At 62.6% G+C, this 16,418-nt stretch overlaps 2 protein-coding genes across 5 annotated transcripts; one reads left to right on the top strand and one right to left on the bottom strand.

Annotated features, from left to right (window-relative positions):
* The first annotated feature begins 902 nt into the window (after positions 1–902).
* PEF1 (penta-EF-hand domain containing 1) lies at positions 903–4,668 on the top strand. Its single transcript, XM_062509291.1, has 5 exons — positions 903–936; positions 1,460–1,595; positions 2,168–2,323; positions 2,768–2,911; positions 3,404–4,668. Exons 1-5 carry the CDS (start codon positions 919–921, stop codon positions 3,631–3,633), a joined length of 684 nt encoding a protein of 227 aa, XP_062365275.1. The 5' UTR covers positions 903–918; the 3' UTR covers positions 3,634–4,668.
* A 1,396-nt stretch (positions 4,669–6,064) lies between these two features.
* On the bottom strand, positions 6,065–16,037 carry TINAGL1 (tubulointerstitial nephritis antigen like 1). Of its 4 annotated transcripts, none has more exons than XM_062509274.1 (12): positions 15,847–16,037; positions 13,508–13,821; positions 12,642–12,705; positions 10,917–11,009; positions 10,707–10,821; positions 9,591–9,714; positions 9,358–9,508; positions 8,594–8,777; positions 8,288–8,333; positions 7,737–7,860; positions 7,090–7,135; positions 6,065–6,969 (listed from the first exon to the last, which is right to left on the bottom strand). In XM_062509274.1, the coding sequence occupies exons 1-12, from the start codon at positions 16,035–16,037 to the stop codon at positions 6,829–6,831; spliced, it is 1,593 nt and encodes a 530-aa protein (XP_062365258.1). In that variant the 3' UTR covers positions 6,065–6,828. The 4 variants fall into 4 exon arrangements, with proteins under 4 accessions (XP_062365258.1, XP_062365259.1, XP_062365260.1 ...); XM_062509275.1 differs by lacking the exon at positions 15,847–16,037 and adding an exon at positions 14,561–14,591; XM_062509276.1 differs by lacking the exon at positions 15,847–16,037 and adding an exon at positions 14,410–14,418.
* Between the last annotated feature and the right edge of the window lie 381 nt (positions 16,038–16,418).

Genomic DNA, 16,418 nt, shown 5'->3' with positions numbered 1-16,418 from the left:
TGCTGTTAATATTGTTAATATTGTTTCCCCGCTGTGCCGGGGCCGTGCCCGTGGGCTCGGGGGTTGTACAGCTCCGTGGCAATCGAGGGGGCGGGTGGATCCTGCCCCAAAAATACACCTGTGCTGGTGCTCCATGGCTGGACACGGATGGGTCTCTGCCTTCTCCTCATCCCTGTCCCCAGCCCTGTTACCGAGGGATGCTGCTCTGAGGCCACTCTGCTTGGGGACACCGTGACCCTGAGGTCCCAGTCACCTTGGGATTGATGGGGGAATGTCAGTCCTGATCCCAGGGGATCCTTGGCCTGTCGCGGGGACAGTCCCAGCCGTGGTCTGGGGATCTGCCAGCCCCATTCCTGGGGAGATCCCAGCCCTCATCCCAGCACATCCCAGTCCTGGTCCCAGATCTGTGGTCTGGTGGGATCCCAGTCCTGCCTCTGGAGGAATCCCAAACTAATTCTCATGGACATCCCAGCTCTGAGCTTGTGGAGATTCTCACCCTACTGTGAGGCTGACTCCTCTCGGGCTGAGCCTCATCATACCTGGAATTCCTGGGAATCCCAGACCACGGTCCCAGCCCTGCTCCTATGGGAATCTCGATCCTGCTGCCAGGGTAAACCCAGCCCTCATTTTGTGGGGCGGCCAGCCCCACTCCCAGGCTGATCCTGGCCGCGCTCCCTGGCTGATCCTGGATGGGCTCCCAGGGAGTTTCAGCCCCGCTCCCGGGGAGCTCCCAGACCGGTGGGCCCCACACATCCCGGGAACCGTTGCCGCTTTAAGGCGCCCCTCGGGCGCGCGCTCCCCGCGCGTCACCGCCCTTCCTCCGCCCCGCCCAAGGGGAGTGGTCACAGCCCAGCGCGGCCAATAGGATTGATTATTTCTGTGACGTCATCGGGGCACGGCCGGGGCGGAGGATCCGCGATGGCGTACCCGGGGCAGGTGGGGGACCGGGATCGGGACCGGGACCGGGACCGGGATCGGGATCGGGACCGGGACTGGGTTCGGGACCGGGATCGGGACCGGGATCGGGATCGGGATCGGGATCGGGATCGGGACCGGGACTGGGTTCGGGATCAGGTGTGGCGGCGGGGAACAGGGACTGGGACTGGGACTGGGGCGGGACTGGACTGGGCCGGGACAGGAACCGGGACCGGAGGAGTGGGAGCGACGACGAGGAGCCCGACCGGGACCGGGGGGCAAGGTCTGGGTACCGGGAGCGGGACGGGAACCGGGACCAGAGAGGCAGCGGGGATTGGGACCGGAGGGCGCGACCGGAACCCGGAGCGGCGCCGGGGACAGGGACCGGGACCGGGACTATGGCCGGGGGCGGGGATCGAACCGGGGACTGCTTTGGGGTGGGGTCAGGGAGGGGCGCAGGGGGGTGACTCGAGGTCCGTCCCCGTGCCCATCTCGGTGCCCGGTGTCCGGTGCCCGCCTCACAGCGGCTCTGTCCCCTCCCCAGGGCTTTCCCGGCTCAGGACCCTACCCCGGGGGTCCCTACGGCGGGGGGCCACCCCCGGGACCCTACGGGCAGCCCCCGCCCGGGGGTCCCTACGGCGGTCCCCAGCCCGGACCCTACGGCGGGGCGGTCCCGGGAGGTGAGTCCGGGGCTCTCCCTACCGCGGTACCCGGGACAGAGCGGGGCGGGGACGGGCTCCCCACCCGGTGCGGGATCGGGGAGCTGGGGAGTTCCCAGTCCGGTGCCCGGGGGAGAGGTGGGGGTTGAGTGAATCCTCAGCTCAGCAGAAGCCACCACGAGAACGAAATTCAACGTCCCGGTTTATTATTTTGAAATCCTGGAGGAGGAGGAGGAGGAGGAGAAGAAGGAAGAGGAGGAGGGAGAGGAGAAAGAGGAGGAGGAGGAGGAAGAGGAAGTGCCAGGCAGCCCTAAAACTTCACACCCCACATCCGTGTCCCGGTGCTGCCGGGTTTGTGGGGCAGCACCGTGGCTCCCTCTCCATCCAGAGCTCCACCAGGCTCTGATTCCCAGCTCCAGCCTCTCCGTGCCCATTCCTAACCCTTCCTGCCCCGTTATCCTGGGATTTTACCGGGCTATAAAACCCGTGGGAGGAGAAGCTCTGCCCGGCCCTGTGAGCCACCCACAGGGCCAGCCCAGCCCCTGGCCTGTCCCAGGGGAAGGTGACAGCACCGATGGCCTCTCCCCACGCAGGGAATGCCCCCCCAGGGGTGGATCCCGAGGCGTTCTCCTGGTTCCAGACCGTGGATACGGATCACAGCGGGTTCATCTCTGTCAAGGAGCTGAAGCAGGCACTGGTCAACAACAACTGGTCCTCGTTCAATGATGAGACCTGTCTGCTCATGATCAGTGAGTTTGGGATCTCCTTCCCCTCTTCCTGGTGTTAATCTGGTTTGTTTGGATTTGGGGTGAAGCCCATCCTGGCAGAATTCCCCTTTTCCCAGCTGGAGCAAACCAAGCAGCTCCCAGTGGTGCAAGACACGAGTGAAGGGCCCCAAATCCTGCTTGGGAAAGGAAATCCTAGCTCTGCACAACCCCAGATCCCAGAAAGATAGAGAGGAAAGGGAGGGAAAGCCCAAAAAATGCAGAGACTGACCCAGAGCTTGCCCCAACCTCAGCTTTTGGTGCCGTTTCTTACCAGCCTTGGGTCGAATGATCCCGGTCGATCGCAGTCCTGGTGAGGGGGAATTTTTGGGATCAGAGCAGGATTCCAGGGAGCCGTGGCACAGATCCTGGAGCTCCCTGGAAGTTTCTGCAGCTTTTTCCACTCCTCCCTGCCCTGTTCCTGCCCAGACATGTTTGACAAGACGCGGTCGGGGCGCATCGACGTCTACGGCTTCTCCGCCCTGCTCCGCTTTATCCAGCAGTGGAGAAGCCTCTTCCAGCAGTATGACAGGGATCAATCCGGCTCCATCAGCTTCAGCGAGCTCCAGCAAGGTGGGTGAGGGGCACAGCCACCAGCCTGGCCTGTCCTGACTCCCCACACAGGCACTACCTGGCTCTGTTCCCAGCTGGAAAATGGAATTCCTCCTGGAGTGGTCCCTGCAGCCGGGCCGGGGGGCTCCTGAGCTCCTGGGATGCTTCCAGAGCAGCTTGGGAATTTTCCACTGGATAAAGCAGGCTGGCACGGAGCTTCCCAGGGGATAGGAGGTGATGGGCTGCAGCAGGGCTGGGGCACAAACTTCCCTCAGGAAGCCCAGAATTCCCCCTCAATCTTGAGTGGCTGGAACCTGCTGTTTTTGGGAGGAGCTCTTGGGTGTGTGAAAGGGAAAAAACGCCTGGAATTTGTTGTTGGATTCCTCTGGAGAGCCCTGCCCGTGCACACCCTGAGTGGGAAGTGTGGGAAGGGCAGTGGGAGTGGGAGATGAGGTGGCAGAGGAGGACACGGCCACTCTGGGAAGGTTTAATCTGAGTTTTCCTTGCTCCCAGCTTTCTCCCAGATGGGCTACAACCTGAGCCCCCAGTTCAGCCAGCTGCTGCTGGCCCGGTACGCCCAGCGTTCTCCCAATCCCAGTATCCAACTGGACCGGTTCATCCACATCTGCATGCAGCTGCAGAGCCTCACCGACGCCTTCCGCGAGAAGGACACGGCGCTGGTGGGAAATGTCCGGCTCAGCTACGAGGATTTCCTGGCCATGGTGGTGACCCGGATGCTGTGACATCCCCACTCCAAAGGCTGGGAATTCTGGAGCTCTCCAAGAGTTTCAGCCATCCTCATCTTCCCTCTGGGATGTGGTTGAATCTCCACTCCCAAGAGTTTCCCCCGGGGCCAAATTTCCAGCTTGATCCATCCCCAAAATCCTGCTGGGGTTTTCCTGGCTTGGATTCCTTGTGTCAGTTCTGTGGGAGTCAGGATGAATCCCATGCCAAACTGGGGCAGCCAAGCCAGCTTAGATCCCGTGCCAGCCCCAAATTCCTGCTTCATCCCGAGGTTCCTGCAGCAGAACATCCCTGATTTGGGGAGGAAAAGCTGAGCCTTGGGTTTGGAAGCAGCAGGAAATGGGAAAAGTGAGGACAAAGCTCCTTGCTTCCCTCCCTGAGTGCCCTGGGAGCACATCCCACCCTGGGAATGCTTTCCTGGGGGTCTCGTCCTTGATTTTCTGGGGGCTGCTGGAACGAGATGCGCTGCTGCAGACCCACGGGATCATCCCCTCGCTGTTGCCAATCCTGAAGCCAAATCCAGACAAAGTTTAGAGCTGACTTTTTCCAGCTTTGGAATAAAAGGCGTCGTGCTCTGGCTGCTCTGTGGTCTCTGTGTGTCCAGGGGGGCTCCAGGGGACATCAGGTGCCTCCTGTCCCCCCTCGATGGCACCAGGGGACACGTCCTGTGCCTCTGTCCCTGCTCCCAGCGCTGGACACCGGTCCCTGAAATCAGTTCTTGGGAATTTTGTGTCAAAATACAGAAAAGAAAGGACCGGGGGGCTCCCGAGGCGCAGAAAAATCCGAGGGATGCCTGAGTTTCCTTCCCATCCAGGGGATGAACCTGGAATTTGCCGTGAGGATTCTCCAGGAGATTTGAAGGAATTTTTATGGAATAAAAATTGAAAAGGTCTGAGATCAGAGGGAAGAGCCCAAGCTCTGTGTTCTGTGTGACCTCGGTGTTTTCCAGCCCCGGGCAGGACTGGCTGTTCCCAACCATCCCCGAGCATTCCGAGGATATTTCTCCCCTGAGCATTTCCAATATTTCTTTTGAGTCAGAGCTCAGCCCTGCTTGGGTTTGAGGGCTGTAAAAGTGTATAAAAATATATTTTTATAGAGGTATTTTATATATTTTATACACGCAGATATGTCTTTTATATATATATATTTAATATGCTACATAAAATATATAAAATACATATCCGTAAAATAAATATGTATATGTAAATATATATATAAAAATATCTGCACATAACATATATATTTATATGTGTCTCTATACATATACACCAGTGTACATATGTATAGGTGTGTGTACATACATATTTTCACATATAAATATATATACAGGCATGTTTATATATATACAGATGCACATAAATATAAAAAAGTGTTTACATGTATATATATGCATGTAAATATATATAAATATATATAAAGATGTGTTTATATGTACACCCTATAAATACATGGATATGTTATATACGTGTTATGTATATTATATGTATAATATATTGTATATATTAAATATATTATATAATATATGTGTAATATAGATATATATATACACACATTATATAATACATAAATATGTATAATGTCTTTTATATATTATATGTATATAATATATACATACATATATACATATATATTATATTTTATGTATAATATAAAATATAAATTAAACATCTGTGGTTACATGTACATGTATACACATATATAATATATACAGGACTTTTTTGCATATATATATGTAAAAATATACAGGTACATATACACCTATATATATATAGATATATTGATATATATATATATATAGAGAGAGATATATAGATATATAAAAGTGAGTATGAACACAGGCATCTGTATATATATATATATACACAGACATTTCTATCCACATCTATATCTCTATTTACACATATAAATATATATTTTTAAAAATACATAAATCTATATAAACGCGTCCCTGCAGTTGCAGCACGCCACCACCAGGTGGCAGCGCGCCCCACAATGCGTGTGTCCCCTCCCCGGTGCTGCCGGGGGGGAGGACCCGAGGGAGGGGACGTGGAAAGGGAAAAGGGAGAGGGACCGTCAGGAAAAGGCGACAACAGCCCCAGCACCGCCACAAGGTGGCTGCGGGGACACGGGGGCTGCGGTGGCACAGCTGGCTGCGGTGGCACAGCTGGGTGTGATGGCAATAGCCGGTTGTGGTGGCACAGCTGGCCCTGGTGACACCCACCCCCCCCCATCTACCCCCGGCCGCAGTGACAGCCTTGGTGGCCCGAGTGGCTGCGCGTGCCCGCGGCGTGTCCAGCGCTGGCCGCGGTGACCGGAGCGGCGGGGCCGGAAGGTGGACAATGAGCGGGGCCTTATCTCACACCCCCAGCCCTTCCCGAGGCCACGCTGGGCCCCCCCAGAAGGGGGTGACAGGGGCCACGTGTCCCCCTCGGAGCACTGAGTCCACCCTCTGGGTTATGAGGCTTCCATAACTTTATTTACAAACAATAAAAAGCAAAATAAATACAAAAAAAAATTCTTAAAAGTACAGCCCTTGGGATGGGGGGAAAGGGGGAGGGGAAGGTTTCGGGCTGTGCTGGTTGCGTGGCCCCCACCAGGACGGGGACACTACGGGGCTGAGCCCTCCCTTGTCCCTGCTGTCCCCAAGGGGGGTGGCAGGGCCATAGCACCATAGGGACGGGCTGGTGGGGGACGGTGGGGACCCCATCCTGGCGACACCCAGCCCTGGGGGGGCTCAGGGGACCACCCCCCCCCCCCCCGGCTGGGTTATTTCACATCCCCAGCTCCAGCGCTGCCCTGCTGGAGAGGGGGGAGCTGGTGGGGCCAGGACGGGAGGGGCAGGAATATGGGGGTCCCATCCATTGGGAAAAGGGAGGGAGGGAGGGAGGGGGGGAATCCCACAGCGCCAGCTGGGATTTGGGGGTGGGTGGGTGCAGCTGCCTTTGAAGAGACCCCCGCCGCCACCGCAGCCCAGCCGAGCCCGGAGCGGGGGGGATTAGCGGGTAAATCCCATGGGAGACGGCAGCGGTCTCCGGGACACCCCCCACGCACGCCCCACTGCACCCAGCCGCTGTGTCAGCACAGAGGGGACACGCAGCCCCCCGGCCAGGGGACCCAGGGGGCCCAGGGGACAGCGCCAGCCCTGCGGGACTGCGGGGCCGCTGGGGACGGGGACATCGGGGGTGGCGGGGGGCTCACTTGTGGGGCATGTCCTCCATGCTGACGCGACCCCAAACCCCCACCACGAAAGTTTCCACCTCGCACTCGTTGACGCCGCGGGCGATGCGAAAGTGGCCGCCCTCGCCCCACGCCGTGCCCCACGAGTTGGCCGCCGTCTGCAGAGGGGACATGGGACACGCTCAGCGTGGAGACCCCCACATCCCTCCCGAAGCCAAGCTGGACCCCACCTAGGCGCGGGGAAGCGGCAGCGCCCCAAACTCACCCCCAACACTCACCCAGTATTTTTGGGTCTGGCCATCAGGCAGCTGCTCCTCTCCCCACCTGCGGTGGGACAGGACAGTGAGAGGGGGTCCCCAGGCGCCCCCAGGCTGTGGGATCCCCCACCCAGCACCGTGATGGGATGGGGGGGTGCTGACCCTGCTCGTTTCCTGCCCCAAGGGCCAGGCCGAGGTTTTGACATCCGTTCCCGGAATAGGGGCAGGAATATTTAGCCAGGGCAGGAAGAAGGAAACACAGGCGCAGGGCAGCCGGCCCCTCTGCCCTCCCCGGGGGTCTGCACCTCCAAACCCGGCCCCTCTGCCCTCCCCGGGGGTCTGCACCTCCAAACCCGGCCCCTCTGCCCTCCCCGGGGGTCTGCACCTCCAAACCCGGCCCCTCTGCCCTCCCCGGGGATCTGCACCTCCAAACCCGGCCCCTCTGCCCTCCCCGGGGGTCTGCACCTCCAAACCCGGCCCCTCTGCCCTCCCCGGGGGTCTGCACCTCCAAACCCGGCCCCTCCTTCCAGGGTCCTGAGCATCACTCTCGTGTCACTTGTGCCACCATTCCCCTCCCAGCTTCCTTTCCTAGCTAAAGGAATATTTCTCCCACCCAGACCAAACTTCTCCGCACCCCCTGGAGCCCCCCAGGCCACCCCGTCACCCACCCGGTGATTTTCACCGAGTGGGTCCCGTGTCTCTGGTGCTTCGGCCCCTTCCCCTCGGCCACCGGTGTGTGCCGATAGATCCCGCTCTTGTACATGAAGAAATCCTCGTGCACCTCCAGGATGGCTGCGGGGAACGGGACAGGGGTTGGGGACACCGCCACTGTCCCCAGGGTGGGGGATTCAGGCACAGCGGGCACGGGGGGCATCGCATTCCCGGCGGGAGGGAAGGCGGCAGCCGGATCCTCCCCGGGGCGATGCAACAACACTCATGAGGAGGTTTCAAAAAGAAAAAAAAAAATGAAGTTAAACAAACGCCAGCTGCCAAGACGGTGATTAAATCTCAGGAGTTAATGAGCAACCCAGTGCCCGCTGGGGTGGGCAGCGTGACGGGCACTGGGGCAAGCACTGCCCGGGCACGCAGAGGGAGCAGCTGAGGGGGGTTCTGGCCCCCACGACAGCTCCCCCAGCCAGGACAGAGCGGCTTTCCCCTCCCATCTTTTTCCCCCGACTTTTTGGGGTGCACAGAGAGGCGCCCCCATCCAGCTCCTTACCTTGCACGGGGCCGTTCTCCAGCAGCTCCTTCATGATCTCCTTCTCCTGCAAGCACAGAACCGGGTGGCACCGAGTGGCAGCGGGGCCGGGACCCCCGGCACTGCCCTCCCGACCTCCAGGGATGCAGCAGAACTGCTCCAGCACCCTCAGGCTGCTGCTGTGGATTTGCCGGGCGGAGGAGCCGCTCCCCGCAGGCTCTGCAGTGGGGTTTTCCCAGCCGCATTCTCAAACCCGGTTTTCCCAGGTAAAGCAGCCCGAGCCGAGCCCGCTCCCCGCTCCCGCTCCGCCCCTGGCCCGGCGCTCACGCTGGAGGAGAGGCGGTAGGCGGGGGTGGACTGGTAGATCTCGTTGGAATGGGTCTGGGGGTTGGGGCACCGCGCTGTCGCCTGTCGCTTGCCCCGGCCCGTGGAGCGGCTGTGCATCATGCAGGGAGGAGCCGCCGGCTGGCTCTGCTGGCTCGTGAACGGGTAGCACTCGTCTGTCACCACCCTGCGCAAGGGGACAGGATGGAGGAGGGGAAGGACCACCCGGATCCATCCTCATCCCGAAGCCCACTCCCCTCCCCACAGCCCCCTCCCATCCCCACCCTGAACCCCAATCTCATCCCCATCCCCATACTGAACCTACTCTCCATCCCCACACCAAATCCTTCTTCCATCCCAAAACTCACTCTCATCCCCATCCCAACCCCCACTTCCATTTTCACCCCAAACCCCACTCCCATCTCCACTGTGATCCCCAGTCCCATCCCGATCCCAAACCCCACTGTCCATCCTCAATGGACATCCTCATCCTGCCCAAGGGACAGGGTGAACACGGGGATCTCTTGGGCTCTCCCCAGGAGGCCAGAGCCTCAAACCCCCTCTATCCCACCCTATCCCAGAGCAGCCTCTGTCCCCCGTCCCATCCCATGATCCCATTATCCCATGCAATGCCATCCCATGATCCCTTCCAATCCCATGGATGCCTTCCCATGGATCCCATCCCATCCCATCCCATCCCATCCCATCCCATCCCATCCCATCCCATCCCATCCCATCCCATCCCATCCCATCCCATCCCCACTCACCCCCTCCTGCGCAGGTACCACCAGGCTCCATCCAGGCGCCCCCCGCTGCAGCCGCGCTGGTTGCGGGTGTCACAGGACAGGAGGTTTTGTGGGGACAGGGCGGGGGTCATGTGTCCCATGGAGTGGATGGAGATGCGGTCCGAGGCCACGGCTGGGGAGGGGTGCCAGGTCAGGGGGAGGCGGTTTGGTCTCTGTCCCCCTGTCCCCGCCCAGCCCGCCCCGTGTCCGCTCACCAGCTGTGGAGAAGGCCCAGGAGCCGGCGCAGTTCCCCTGGTCCAGGGGCTCGTGGATCATCCCCGGCCACTTCGCAGCGGCATCGAAGTGACGTGGCAGCACCTCGTTGGAGTCCATGTTCATCTGTGGGGCAGAGCTGGGGGGTCAGGCCATAGGGACCCCCCCAGCTCCTCCTGCCATCCCAGCCATCCTCTGAAATTATCTCCAGGCACCTTTAGTGTCCCCCAGTGCCACTGTGGGACCTCAGCTCCTCCAGCCACCCCAGCCATCCTCTGAACAGGGTCCCAGCAACTTTTAGTGTCCCTCAGCCCAACTGTGGGACCCCATGTCCTCCTCCTGCCATCCCAGCCACCCCAGCCATCTTCTGAGATGGTTCTCACCCAGCTTTAGTGTCCCCCAGTCCCACTTCAAGACTCCTCAGGACAGGGACACCACCATGAGCGACAAAGATTTGGGTGCCCCATTATTCCAGGGGGGCCACACTCCTCAGCTTTCCCTAAATTTGAGCACCACAGCTCCAGCAGCTCCTTCGAGAACAGCAGCACCCAGTGTCCTACCCCAGACCCCAGCAAAGCCCTCGGTGGCCACCCCGAGCACGCAGCTCTGGTTGACACAGCCCCTCCCGGTGGCCTCTTGTCCAGCCTTTCCGTCCTGGAGCAGGGACAGTGCACCCGTCCTGGCCTTCCTAGGGAGGACACGGTCACAGCTCCCTGGCTTCTCCCAGCGCAGGAAGCGCCTCTGAAATTAAACCTCAGGCTCCGGAGTGCGGGGCTGGGCGTGCAGCAAGCTCTGCCGGCACACCAGGGACCCCCGAGGGGCGCCCACCCCGGGTTTGGGAGCGGGCAGAGGAAAAGCGCTGGAGCAGGCGGCTCTGCTGAGTCAGCAGCGGCGGGGCCGGCGTTCCGATGGGAAACGAACACGGAGGAGAGGGGGAAAAAACAACACTGGCAGCCCGGGGATTGTCCGGGGGAATTTGCTGAGCTGCTGTCTCCAAACACAAGGGCTGCTCTGCCTCCCCTCTGGGAGCCCCTTCCCAGCCGTGGGGAATCACTGGGACGGGCAGGGACAACCCCTGGCGTGCCTCAGTTTCCCCTCCCCATCCCGAGGGGACTCACGTGCATCTCGTTCATGTTCATGACGGTGGGAGAGGGACGGAAGGTGCCCAGGCGGTGCCGGATCCCGTCCTCCAGGGTCATCTCCCAGAACTGGCTGTAGTTGGCGGCTCTCCAGCTGCGTGGGAAGAGGGCACACGGCTCAAGGGTTACCCCAAAAAGCACCGAGGGGTGAAGCATCCCTGCCCCACCCTCGCGGTGCCCGATCCTTACCCGTAATTGCCTCTGTTGACGGCGTCGATCAGCTCCGCATCCATCAGGCAGGCGTGGTCCTCGCACTGCCACTGCCCGCCGGGGCCGCAGGTGCTGCAGAGGGGACAGTCGGTGAAATGATGTCCCCAGGGTGACCAGGGGGACCTTGAGTGGGCCCTGCCCCTCCCGAACTGGGCAGCCAGCGAAGGCGGTCAGGGCTACTTTGGTCAGGGGTCACCAAAGCTTGGCACCTCAGAACGGGGTGAAGCCGTGGGCAACCATCTGGGTGACCTCGAGTGGCCTCTGGGTGATCCTGGGAGCTGTCCCCCCGCCCCGCCCCAGCCCTCGCAGGAGCCCCGAGGGCAGACAGGCCATGGGACAAAAAATCAGCTGAAACGCTGCCAGGTCTGCAGACATCAGAGAGGGGCTTGGACACCAGCCCAGGGCCGGGGGTCGGTGCTGGGTGTCCCGATGAGGGACCCACTGCCACCAGGTCACTCCTGCGGCACCAACGGGGACAACCGGACCGGGGGGAGGCTGTGGGGGTGCGGCGGGTCCCCCGGGGAGCCCCGGGCTGTGCTCCCCCCGTGCAGTGAGCAATGCTTGGCATGCTCCCTCCTGCCCAGATCCCGGCACATTTCCCTTTTATGGAGCTGAGCGAGGCCGCAGCCGTGTCCTGCCAGACACCCCCATCCCAATCCCGCCGGCAGCACCTGCATTCCTGCATTCCCCCATCCATCCCTGAGCGTTCCCGGCGCTGTGTGGGACACCTGGCCATTTGGGAGCACCTCAGCTGGGTGCCCACGCTCCGTGTCACCCTGCCGTGGTTTGTGCCCCCTGCCACACCCGCAGCCACCGCGGGACCCCGGCAGGGACAGGGGCTGGGGTGAAGCGCTGCAGAAATTCTCCAGGTGCCGAGTTCGGGGGAGGAGGGTTCGGAAGAGAAGATTTGCCCCCTCAGCAGCGCTGGTGGGTCAGAGATGCTCCCCCAGCAGCAGAGACCCCACGTGCATGGCTTGGGGACATGGACATTCCCCCGGGAATGGGGACACCCTCCATCCCTGAGTGCTCCTCTCCACGATCCCGGAGGAGCTCCAGGCTGCCCCAGAGCTGTGGGGAGGGTCGGGCTGGTTTTTCACCTGCGGCCCAGGCGCACGCCCGCACACACATGTTCACACACGTGCCCCTGCCCTCGCACACGCCCCAGACGCTGCCTTTGATTTCCGCTTATCTACCGCATCGCCCCTGCGGGTTCAATCCTCGTCTCTAGCAGCTCCTCGCCTGCAGGTTGCCCTATCCCCCACCTCCGGATGCCAGTAATACCAGTATTCCCAGTATTCCCAGATAACCCCCGCGCTGCTCCAAAGGTGAGCTCCGGGTGCTGCCGAGCGTGCGGCACAGCCGGACTCTGGCCACTGGCACGAACGCACCGCGGCTACCCAGGAACTCCGTCAGGCTTGGGCAAGCTGGGCTGCGACCGGCGTGCCCAAAACCCCCCTGGGCAGCGCTTTGTCCCGCCGGGGCGAGCGGCTCCCACGCAGGCATGCGCTGAAACTTGGGAGCGGCTCAAGGCCCTTGGCTCCGAATTTGTTGGAGTAAAGGCATTTTGGCAGCAGCTCCCACCACCCAGCTCGGGCCTCGCTCTCCTCTGAGCTCTGAGATTTATAGGAGCCCGCGGGACAGCGACACCTTCCTCTGGTGACATGTTGGTGACATGCCACAGGTGCCCACAGAGCATTCACTCACCACAGGTTGCAGTTCTCCCGGTACGTGGCTCCGGTGGGATAATTGCGTCCGGCACGAGAACAGCCTGGATGGGAATGGGAGAGCCCCTGGTGAGTGCCTGGCTGTGCCGGGGGTCCCACTAGCACCCCCATATTCCCGGGGCTACAAACCAAAGGGAAAATCAACGTGGTTCTTAAACCCAGGCAGGTGCCCGGCTGCACCTTGGCACCCCCAAAGCTGTGCTGGGGGTCAGTGGGTGCTGCACGGTGCCAGGGCTGCAGACATCAGAGAGGAGCTTGGACACCAGCCCGGGGCTGGGTGTCCCCATTAGTGCCCCATGAGGGTGGGAGCGGGGCTGGCTCGGCGCCGGGAGGGTTAAATGCGCTCAGCCCGGCGGGACAAGGGATAAAGGGGCCGGTTGTGCCCGGGAGGAGCTGGCTCTGCTCCGCAGGGACTCTGAGAGCGCCTTGTGCTGTGAGCTGGGGGGTGCCCGTGCCCCCTCCTCGCCCCCGGCCGCCCCAGCTGCCGGCAGGGTTAAGCCAGGGCCAGCATCTGCCTGCCCCAGACGTGACCGGGCAAGCTGGGATGGAGTCCCCGCATGTCCCCTCACGTCCCTGCTCTGCCCACACGCGCTGCTGGAGCCGCCGCTTCCCAGGGAGCGAGCAGGCTGTGGGGTCACGGGCTGCTCCCACACCTCTTTTTCTGGGAGCCCACCCCCATCCCGGACATTCTGTGGGAGTTCCCACACCTTTGAGGGATACGGAGCAGCTCCGCACTGAGGGCAGGAATGCGGGGTCCCACATCCATCATCACCCCAAGGAGCATCAGCAGCATCACACAGCGCATGCAGCACCCCAGCACCCACAGCCGGGCTGGGCGCGCCTCACCTGCGGCTTTGGGGAAGGGGGCCGGGATGCCCAGGCAGTATTCCCAGAAATCGGGGCAGCAGTCGGAGACGGTGCGGTTGCAGAAGAGGTCGCAGTAGCAGAGGGTGTCGTGGTAGGGCACGGTGCAGCCATCGTCGCGGCCGTGGCAGCACACGTCCCCCCGCTGGCAGTAGGAGCCCCCGGCATCGTAGACCCCGTGCTCGTACAAACCGGGGCCCAGCTCCCGGCGGGTGCGGACCCGGGAGGACAGGGCCACCTGGGCCACCAGCCAGAGGCACAGCAGGGCCCGCATGTCCCCGGTCATGTCCCCACACCTGCGGAGAGAGGGAAGGAGGGCAGTGATGTCACGGGGGTCCTGCGGGTTCTCCGCAAGCCCCATCCCACTGTGGGTGCTGCTCCCACCCTGCCCTCCCCAGGCTCCTCAAAACATCCCGGTTTTGTAACTCCCCTTGTGACCACGCAGCTCAACCTCCAAAACACCCTCCCAAAAACTTCCCCCCGAGCTCCCCGCATCCCGAGGGGCCCCGTGCCCTCCCATCCCTTAACCACCGGCTCCAAAAGCAGAATCCCCTCGGGAAGGGGCTCCCCGGAACACTCGAGGGGGTTGAGCGGGTCCCGTTCTCACCGCCACCCCCAGTCCCCATCGCGGGCAGTGCGATGAGCCCGCGGGGCCGAGGGGAGGGTGATGGGGACCCCAAAAGTGGCAGGTGGGGACAATCTAAGGGACACAGAGGGCAGGACCCCCCTTCTGCCTTGTCCCTCCCGCGGCTGTACCCACCCCACCCACAGCGTGGGGACTCCCTGGACCCCGGTAAAGCGGGGAGAGGGTGACCCACGGAGATCCCACGGAGATCCCACGGAGATCCCACGGGGTGGGACCCCCTCCCCGTTCCCGGCCGTACCTGCCGCGCCCGCCGCGCACACACCCCGGGAGAGAAGAGTGGGAGGATCCGATGCTGGGATCCCTCACGGAATTCATGGGGCGGGATCCCCCTCTCTCTCTCTCCTCCTGCCTGGCACCCCCACCCCATCCCCCCAGAGCCGGTCCCGTACCTGCCGCGCCCGCCGTTCCGCCGGCCGCCGGCCCCGCCGCTCCTTATAGCCGCGCCCCGGCCGGGGGGGTGCGGGGAGGCGCCGGGGCAGTCGCGACCGGCCCGGGGCGGAGCGCAACGGGGCGGGGGTCGGGCCTGGGAATGTAGAGCAGAGCCCCGAACTTGTGGACCCCTCGCCCGAAGTCCCCGGTGATGCATCTGTCCCCGCGGGGCCGGGGTGTTCCCGGCTCTCTGTCCCCTCTCGGTGCCCCCCCCCCCCCCCCGGCACTGCCCTCGCCAAATGGGGGGTCCTGGCTACCGTGGAGGAGCCGTCCTGGAGGCTCCAGGTGTGTGGAGAGGAGGGGGAGGGAGGGCTGCAGAGGGGAGGGGGCTGCGTTCCTCCCCTTCCAGGGGTGTGGGAAGCTGGCTACAGATGAGACGGGGACACCCCAGCTCAGCCCAGGGCATGGAGTTGGTGTCACTTGGATCCAGCTCCCTGTCCCCGCTGCCAGCCCCCAGCCGCGTGCTCAGGGACCAGAACCGAGGGGGTCTTGGCCACCCCTCAGTCTCCGGCCCCCCCCGCGGCACCAGCACCTGCTGCGGGACCTCAGCCGCCCACTCGGGGCTCCTGCTGTCTCTGCCTCGCCGGGAGCGTCTCCCGGCGCTGCCAAAGGATTCCTCGAGGATGCCTCACGGCAGCCAGGACGGGAGCACCGCCGGGTTCCCTGGACGGCCGCGGGCCACGGGCCAGGGGCCACGGGCTCCTGGCTGAGCCCACGGGGGGATGCCGCGGCCAGGGTGGGGAGGGTCACTGGAAGTGGGGAAGGCCAAATCCCGCCGGGCACGGGGGCTGCCTGCTCCCCGGGACCCCGGGGTGCTCTGAGCGCCTGAACGCGGGTCCTGTGGAGCCCCATCCGCAGGGAGCCCCTCTTCCAAGCACTCTTGGAAGGGCCTTTTCCTGTGAGTGCGTCCTTGGGCAGCGGAGCTGGAGGCTGGAGCGCCGCAGGAAGGAACTGAGTCCAGCCCAGACTGTCTCCAGCATGACTGGACTCGTAGGAATCCACAGTGAGTCACGAATTCCCCCAAGACCCCCGGGGAACAAAGCAAAGCCACTAGCACAAAGGACATCCCCGGCCACTGCTCTGTGTCCTTGTGCCCTCGCCAGCTCCCTGACAGCTCAGAGGACTGTGGGGTGCTGCGGGAACAGCTGACCGTTCCCGTAACAACCCTGTCCCCCTGCCAGCTGATAAGAGCCGCTGCGCGGAGGCGGCAGCGGCGACAGTCCAAGTGTTTGGAGCATCCCCTCACCCCGTTCCTGCGGCTGGGCTCAGGCGGGCTGCGGCCAGCTGGCCCTGCGAGGTCACAACTCCCTCTGTGTCACTCTGACGCTGGCGTCTCCCCCCTGCTCGTGTCCCCTCTGCGGGGAGTGGCAGCCTCGGCACACGTGGGGCAGCCAAGGTGGAGTGGGACAAAGTCCTGCCGGGGCACCTTGGGCCCATGTGACGGCGAGAGGCAGAGCCACGGGCTGGCACACAACCCCTGCCCTGCCTGTGCCACCATCCCGGCCATGCTGGGGGAGGGACGAGGTGCCAGGACCCGGCCCCACTGCTCAGAGCCGTGGGAAGACCCCACACCCAGCTGGGTTGGCCCTGGGTGCCCCATGAACACACCGAGCTGCCACCCCCGCGGGGTGCAGGGTGAAGACCCCACCGTGGCAGAGATGAATCCCCCCAAACCCACCCGGGATCCCCTCCCACCCCGCTGGGAGCACCGGGAGAGGCCGGGACCGTGCCCCTGCGGCTTTTGGGGTGCTGCAGCCTCGTGGATCCCCCTCCAAGCCAAGCCCCCAGGGATTGCACCCCACACATCGGGCACTCCGC

The sequence above is a fragment of the Cinclus cinclus genome, chromosome 26 (assembly GCF_963662255.1).
Source record: "Cinclus cinclus chromosome 26, bCinCin1.1, whole genome shotgun sequence".
NCBI lineage: Eukaryota > Metazoa > Chordata > Aves > Passeriformes > Cinclidae > Cinclus > Cinclus cinclus.
Note: the sequence above shows the minus strand (reverse complement) of the source record. Positions and strands in the feature narration are given on the sequence as shown.